The sequence below is a fragment of the Acipenser ruthenus genome, chromosome 31 (assembly GCF_902713425.1).
Source record: "Acipenser ruthenus chromosome 31, fAciRut3.2 maternal haplotype, whole genome shotgun sequence".
NCBI lineage: Eukaryota > Metazoa > Chordata > Actinopteri > Acipenseriformes > Acipenseridae > Acipenser > Acipenser ruthenus.
This window is the reverse complement of record NC_081219.1, coordinates 15,122,859-15,130,800: the sequence shown is the minus strand read 5'-3', so window position 1 is coordinate 15,130,800 and position 7,942 is coordinate 15,122,859. Positions and strand designations below refer to the sequence as shown.

At 47.1% G+C, this 7,942-nt stretch overlaps 1 protein-coding gene across 1 annotated transcript; it reads left to right on the top strand.

Annotated features, from left to right (window-relative positions):
• The first annotated feature begins 7 nt into the window (after positions 1 to 7).
• LOC117396678 (neutrophil cytosol factor 2-like) lies at positions 8 to 7,942 on the top strand. The gene is made up of 17 exons (XM_059005724.1): positions 8 to 138; positions 803 to 1,023; positions 1,320 to 1,532; positions 1,967 to 2,049; positions 2,408 to 2,516; positions 3,031 to 3,165; positions 3,452 to 3,559; positions 3,767 to 3,826; positions 4,050 to 4,087; positions 4,229 to 4,364; positions 4,920 to 4,979; positions 5,133 to 5,229; positions 5,715 to 5,827; positions 6,060 to 6,241; positions 6,851 to 6,956; positions 7,067 to 7,190; positions 7,398 to 7,942. The coding sequence occupies exons 3-17, from the start codon at positions 1,359 to 1,361 to the stop codon at positions 7,511 to 7,513; spliced, it is 1,641 nt and encodes a 546-aa protein (XP_058861707.1). The 5' UTR covers positions 8 to 138; positions 803 to 1,023; positions 1,320 to 1,358; the 3' UTR covers positions 7,514 to 7,942.

The window sequence follows — 7,942 nt, the reverse complement described above, 5'->3', positions numbered from 1 at the left end:
GGTAATAGAACGCGGCAGGTGCGTGCTTACCTGAACTGCTGCATGCCTGCTGCTGCTGCTGCCTGCCAACTGAACATGCAAGCCGCTGCCAGCCACGCATCTCTGTTCCCCTAATTTGGAAAAGGCAAGGCTCGGAATGTAGGGTTAACTATTAATTTACTGCACTAAAGCACATATACAGTACACACACACACACTATGGTAAACGCATGGTGTATAGATAGATAGATAGATAGATAGATAGATAGATAGATAGATAGATAGATAGATAGATAGATAGATAGATTTTTATTTTTATTTTAATTTGTAGTCATAAATAGTGAAGCAAGTGATCATCCGAAGGAGGAAACAGGTGTAATAAATACAGCAGGTGAGGGAAAGTGTGCCGAGTCCACAATGAGATTGCACTGTGAATCACTCAGCTGGAACTATGCCTGCTTCTGAGGAATTTGAACTGCTCTCCTTACAAACAGGGCGGAGTTTCATTCCAAGCACTGATTGTCTGCCCAGATATTTAAACACTCTTTCTTCAAAGCCTCCCTCTCTCTCTAGCTCCTGCTCCTAAAACAATAAGGAACCAGTGTTTTAGAGCGGTCACTTTTGAAGTGGATTATTAGTTTGTTTTCTCTCTTTCTCTGCTTCCTTGTCACCCCCTCTCTCCTCTGTGTGTGCGTGCGTGTGTGTGTGTGTGTCTCGGAGATACACTTCCTGATATTTGGAGGTGTAACCCGCATTAGCCTATAAACAGGTGCATCCAGACTGTCTGAGAACCCTTCTTCCTTCAGCCTCTGTATCATTCACAGAGCTCTGAACCTGCTTCTTCAGCCTCTGTATCTTCACATTCACAGAGCTCTCAATCTGCTTCTTCAGCCTCTGTATCTTCACATTCACAGAGCTCTGAACCTGCTTCTTCAGCCTCTGTATCTTCACATTCACAGAACTCTGAACCTGCTTCTTCAGCCTCTGTATCTTCACATTCACAAGGCTCTGGATTTTTGCTGAGGACTTTCTGCTCACATTTGAAGTAAGTGAATTAAGTATCAAATTCTTCTCTTATAAAAGTTTCCTGCTGTGTGTTTGCAGTTTCACCATCCATTTCACATACTTCTACCACGTACTTACCATAGTTTACAGTGGTTTGCCTGTTTGTTTTTTAACGTGCTTTACCATACCTTGCTGGTCTTTGCAATGCTTGCCTGTGCTTTGCCATGCTTTCACTGTGCTTTATTACACTTTGCTGTAGTTTTACTACATAAGCAATGTGGTTGCTGTAATCAGAGTGCAGAGTGCTGTGTAACTCGGGGTGCTTATTGTTTCCAGCCCGGGGTGACTCCTCCTTGGATAATCGCGTCTGGAGCGATGCTGTACACTGATCTGATCCGAGAGTGGCACGCAGCCGTGCAGGCGGTGGATGAGAAGGACTGGGTCTCGGCGCTGGGGCTGCTGGAGAACATCTCAGAGCCCACCTCCAAGATCTTCTTCACTGCCGCCTCCGTGCACCTCGTCCTGGGGCAGCTGGAGCAAGCCATCAAGGTAGAGCTTCATTAACATGTTATCTCATCCTAATTAGTGTGCTGCGGGTCGTCATCCCCGCCTAAACTGTGTAGTGCGAGAGTCGCCTATTCCCTTAAACACTCAGCACTGATCACATCCGATGAACTGACTGAAGGGAGAGACAAAGCGATTACTACGAGATTCTTAAAGCTGTTTACAAATTTCAACTATGAACTAAATATATAGATCTTTTCATTTTATTTTTCATTTTATTTTTTGATTGGTTGATTCTAAAAAAAAAAATGCGCGAAAGATGATTTGGAAAGAAAAGCTTTGAGAATCTCACCCTTCGTTTCTTATAGTTTAATCTTACAGCAGAGGTACTCCATAGAAATGGCATTATTACACTGTTCCCAGTCCAGCAGTGTGTCAGCAGGCTTGTTTCTAACTGGATCCTCTTGTGTTTGGCTCAGGCGCTGGACAGGACGATCGCGAAGGACGAGCGCCTGGCTGTGGGCTTCTTTCAGAGGGGTGCGGTCCACATGCTAGCGGGACGGTAAGGAGAAGGAGGGCTTCCTATCAGCAATAGGGGTGTGACGATGCCCCGATCTCACGACATGGAGGGCGCGATACGAAATGCATCACGATACATGTGAAGGTCCTGATGGGCTACTTGCATGCCACATGATAAGATCACAAAGTCATTTAATGATGGACCATCTTACCTGTCCAACACCTGTCTCCCATTTTCAAGGGCTTGCCCTTCCCAGCCCTGGGTTAGCTCTGTCCAGGAGATGGATGGTGTAGGTGTGGGCAGCAGAGACTGGGATGGCGCACAGCAGTGTAAATGCAGCGTTGGGCTTGCCTGTACAGGTAATCAGGACAGGTGGCTCTGCTCTCTGCTCTTCATTCAGGTTGGAGGAGGCTCTCTCTGACTGCAGCCTGGCTCTGAAGCACTTCCGAGGGAACTCTGTGATTGACTACAGGCAGCTTGGACTGCACTACAAACTGCACAGCTGGCAGGTAACCCTGTACACACTCCTAACACACTGGGCTAGCAATGCAGCGGCCAGCAGGGGCGCTACAGTGGTAAAGGCACGGCTCATTTATAGACATATTTAAATACCTTCAATAAAGCTACTCTCCAAGTGCCTGAACCGGTTGGGTTGGTCTGTGGGCAGTGTGAGCAAACAGCAGGCAGCTGGAGCAGACTTTCACAGAGCCCAGGATCACAATGAGAGGAATTCCTGGAAGATGGGATTTACCATGCTTCTCTGGGCTTTATGATGCGTACCTACAATGTAATTATGCTTTCACTATGATTTACACCCCTTATAAGGGCTCTGAATGAACCCCTCTCCACGTGACAAAGAAATGTAAGTGTGATGCTGCCGACACACGCTTGAAAGTGCAGATTCTAATCCCTGTACAGAAGGGTTTCAGCAGTAAAATGAAGATTATCACTGAGATGCTGTCTGGGTATCTAATCAATGTCTCTGTTGTGTCTGTCTGCTCTCCTGCCCCCCCTTGTGTCCAGGTGCTGTATAACGCGGCGGCCGTGCACACGCGACTCGGCCAATGGGACAAGTCTATGGACTTTCTGGAGAAGGCGGCAGGGCTGACTGGGGAGGGTCGGGGCGTCAGTGTGGAGCAGGCTGTGGTCCAGGTCAAGGTGAGAGGGGCTGGAGAGTGGAAAGAGACACATATTGAAAAATATACCTGAACAAGCGTCAGGATGAAATGTATTCAACGTTTCTTTAAAATACATTCTGGAAAAGGAAACATAAGAATTTATACTGCAGTGCGCTGTCATGCACCCCTCCACTGTGACACAGAAACAGCTTGCACCACAGTTCATGAAGCTGCAGGTGTGTTTTAAAAGGGTTTAGTGTTTACAGGTGTGTTTCAATAGTGTCATTATAAACATTAATTCTGTTGCCTCCCCCCTCCCTCCCCAGAGTCGCATGTTGCTGGAGCCCCTGATGGTTCCGAAGGGGGAGGTCTTCCGCCCCCGCAAACAGGACGTGGAGCAGCTCATCCAGAGGGACTTCCTGGGGAAACCCAAGGTAGGAAGGTTTTATTTCATTCCATTGATTTCTAACATAGCGTGCAGTGCTACTTGCTGTCTGAGTTCACAGGTATTTTTATAGGATTGCATGTCAGTGCTACAGTGTAAACACGCCTGTGTGTGCGCGTGCGTGTGTGTGTGTGTGCGCGTGTGTGTGTATTGTGTGTGTGTGCTCGTCTCTTAACCTCAATCCGTCGTTTTCCAGGTCATTTCCTCGATAATCCCAGATGATGACTTTGCTGGGTTTGAACCTCTCAGACCGCAGGTACAGCCCTTTTTTTCATGCCTGATTTGCTCTGAAAGAATATTTCATGAGCATGACATCCTTACATCAGGACCCCATGGAAAACACGATGTGACAGTGCAGGGTGAAATTTATCAATCAGTAATGTGCTGTCTGTCCACCCTGAGGAGAGTTCCCATGGACACATGCAAGTGTGAGTCAGGGAGGATCTCCACTGAGCTGTGCCTCTCCTTGTCTGTTACAGAGACCAGGATTCTACGAACCCAAGGTCGACGGACTCGAGTAAGTAGAACATTGTTTGGTTAAAAAAAATACAAGCAGCTTTGACAGCTAAAGCCCACGCTGTTGCAGGAGTGAGCCCAGCATGGAGCAGTGTCCCAATCTCTCTCTCTCTCTCTCTCTCTCTCTCTCTCTCTCTCTCAGGGCCTCGCGGTACTGTCGGGTCTGCTCCAGTCTCACCCCCCAGGATTCCAGCGAGCTGGAGGTGCAGGAGGGGGAGGTGGTCTTCGTGCTGGACAGCGGGAAGGATGGCTGGGCAGTGGTCATCCACGATGGAAAGGTAGGGGTCATCCGAGAGAGCATATATATATATATATATATATATATATATATATATATATATATATATATATATATATATATATATATATATATATATACACACTGTATCTCTCTCCCAGGCAGAATAACTTCTCCTTCCTACAGCGCAGGTTCAAATCTGTGTTCCATGGTTTGCACAGCAGTGTTTCATGCGTTTTCTTTAGAAGAGTTTCCCATAGACAAATCATAGCAAAGTGTAATAGAGCACAGTGAAAGCAAGGTTAAACTTAGGCAAACACTGTAAATGCCAGATCTAATAAAGCATATTAAAATGGGGTTAGCAAAGGTTCCCATGGTGTTTACAATGGATTGCCACACCTCTCTGTTCTGCACCATGACTGCCTGTGTGCTTTACTGCAATTCATCCATCCGTCTGTCTATTGCTACCAATTCATAAGAGCAGAATGACATGAACGCCCCCTCTCTCTCTCTCTCTCTCTCTCTCTCTCTCTCTCTCTCTCTCTCTCTCTCTCTCTCTCTCTCTCTCTCTCTCTCTCTCTCTCTGTTTGAACAGAAATGCCTGTTTCCCACCTCCAGACTGGAGCCTGTTGACGTCAACAAGACCAAGAAAGAGGTATTCATTCCTTCCTTCCTTCCGTTATATTCAAACAGCTTATCATTGTACATAACCAAATAACTCTGCAGTGTGTCTGACTGCAGTGTGTCTGACTGCAGTGTGTCTGATTGCAGTGTCTCTGATTTGTGTCTTTGTGCTGCTCTCTTCCAGAAGGCGAGTTCCTTCCCAAACGGGATCCCTCTGCCCCCAGACCTCAAGCCCCCAACCCGCCCACAGTCCCGAGTCAACCTGGAGCTGCCCAAACTGGGTACGTAGCAGAGAGTCCCGGGGCCCCCTTGTAAAAAAATAGCAAAGTGTAACAAAGCACAGTGAAAGCATGGTTAAGCGCTTGCAAGCATTATAAAACCTAGAGAAAGCATGCTTCAAAACACGGCACACCATGGTAAACTAAGATTAATATTCTCTACCCTACATCAGGGAAAGAAAAACTGGAATGCTGCAGTTGTGTAGTTTGAACACCAGGTGGCACAGTTTGCATGTGTCTGTATTAGTGCTGCGAGGTGGAAGGCAGTGTACAGTCCTACAGTGTATTGCATTGATAGGATGTGTGTTCTCATCTATTCTGTGTCACTGCAGTTACAATGCAATCACAGTAGATTAGCAGTTTGAATTGAGTACCGCCCCCCCCCTCGGTTATACTATGCATATAGACCATGCTTTACCATACTTTTACTATGATATGAGCTGAACCCTGACAGGGTAGTTACACTGTCTGTCTCTCTTGTGTGACAGGGAGCCGTAGATCCTCCCTGGCTGACTCCAGTGTCCAGACCCCCCTCTCCAGTGAGCGCAGACCCTCACTGCCCGGCACCACTCACCAGTCTCACCCGGTGAGCCCTTTCAAGGTAAGGAGCAATGTTCTCGATGGCCAGCAGGGTGTGCCAGAGTATTGTTAATAAGAGATTGCAATGCTGTGCAAGGCCACACGCGAAACAGACAATGCAACTTATAACAAGCAGCTAGACCTTTAGACTGAAATGAACCGAAAGCCTTTAAAACCTTTCTTCTCACTCCTTTTTAAACTGCAGTCAGACTACAAGATGCAATTTCAATCTAACACGTCCTATCTGTTATTAGAGTGAGCTCCCAGCAGGGGGCGGTGCTGCAGAGGACAGCGCCCAGGACTCGGTGATAGTGAAGGTCCATTACACCTACACCGTGGCTATGAGAGTCAGCCCGGAGATCTCCTACTGCCAGCTGCAGGCTCGGATCAGAGAGAAGCTGCAGCAGCAGCAGGCCCCTGGACACCTGCAGCTCAGGTACGGAGCAGGGAGTCTTCTCTCACCTGGGAACCAGCCCTGCGCCAGCCTCCCCTCTCACCTCCACTCCCAGCCCTTAGACACAAGGACAGCTCCCTGCTCCCTATGAGGAGTGCAGGAGCTACATGTCTGCTGGGTTTCATTCTCCAGCGGACAGACTTCACTGGCTGCTCAGTCCGCCATGCTTGTATGCATCTGATTAGATATTGTATTACTTGTATTGTAACGCTTGAAATGTTTTTGCTTACGATTGTAAGTCGCCCTGGATAAGGGCGTCTGCTAAGAAATAAATAATAATAATAATAATACAGTGCCTGTTTTGAGGAACACATTCCCAAATCCTCTATATATATATCCTGCATGCAAAACAGTTTGGCTGTTTTTAATGGGACTGAAGCGCACAAAGGCTCCTGCGTTTTCAGATCCAAAAGAATCAATTGCAAACGTATCATTCCAGTTGTGTCTGTAAGCATTCTAAATGATTGAGCTGTACAATTCATGCTGGTCTGCAAGACTAAGTGTTTAGGCTGAGGATGATGTGTCTGCAGTGAGGTCCTGCGCAGGTGAAAGGCGCTATATTCCTCCGTCTCTCTCTCTCTCTCTCTGCAGGTGCCGGGACAGTGGGAGTCAGGCGCTGAAGCCGATCACGGGCGACACTGAGCTCAGGGCACTGTGGGAGAGGGCAGAGGGGGGCAGGACCACCGTGTGGTGCCAGGTAACCAATGCAATCCCACATGCTTCCTGAATAGGTGTTTCGAAGTGATTTCAATATCTGTCTCCGATATGATTTCCACTGTCTCTAATCCTCTCTCCCTCCGTGCTCAGTATGAGGACCCCTTGGCCGGCAGACCCATTCTGTACCAGGTGGTGGCGCTGTATGACTATGAATCCCAGGGGCCAGAGGACCTGGAGTTCAGTAAAGGCGACACCATTGACATCCTGTCTGAAGGTAAAGAGAGACAGGCAGTGTTGCAATCCTAACCGATCACAAACATATTCTTAGTAAGTTATATTATAATAAAAAGGATGATGCAGAGCTACAAGTGAACCCTATATTCAAATATTTTTCCTTGTCTCTGTCTTCCTCCTCTCCTCTTCTTTCCTTTCCTCTCTTCTCCTCTCCTCTCTTCTCCGCTCCTCTCCTCTCCTCTCCCAGTGAACGACGAGTGGCTTGAAGGTCACACAGCTGGAAACATCGGCATCTTCCCCAGATGTTTCATCTACCAGGATACAGATGTGCCCAGCAGCATCCCAAAAAGCATGCCCACCTGACTGATCACTCACACACTCCCCGCTAAATCCTGCACTACAGAACCCGGGGAATGACAAGCAAACAGGGGGCTAGAGCAAGTTTGACTTCCTTCCAATACATTCGGTATGATTCCAGTGATGCTTGTCTGAGAGTTCGGGTTTGTGCACACCACGCTCCCCCATATACTCGAAAGCTAAAACTTCCATTTGTCACTGACAATGAAATGCACTGCCATATATATCTGAGCATCATCTATTAACTATTAATCGAGAGCTAGGATACACTAACCATCAATGCTTTACACAGTGTTATATGATTTTAACCTGCAGAACTAAATGCTGCTTTTTTCGTTTCCTGAACTGATTAGAATGTTATTGCATACAAACTTGTTTGTTAATTTGCTTTTCAAAGTCTGTTTTGATTAAATAAATGAATCCATTCTGAATACA

Bases quoted from the DNA above. Each gene is read 5' to 3' on its own strand.
- LOC117396678 (XM_059005724.1), top strand. From the start codon at position 1,359: ATGCTGTACACTGATCTGATCCGAGAGTGGCACGCAGCCGTGCAGGCG. The intron at 3,560-3,766 runs GTAGGAAGGTTT...GTCGTTTTCCAG, and splicing joins ACTTCCTGGGGAAACCCAAG to GTCATTTCCTCGATAATCCC. The intron at 4,365-4,919 runs GTAGGGGTCATC...CTGTTTGAACAG, and splicing joins TGGTCATCCACGATGGAAAG to AAATGCCTGTTTCCCACCTC.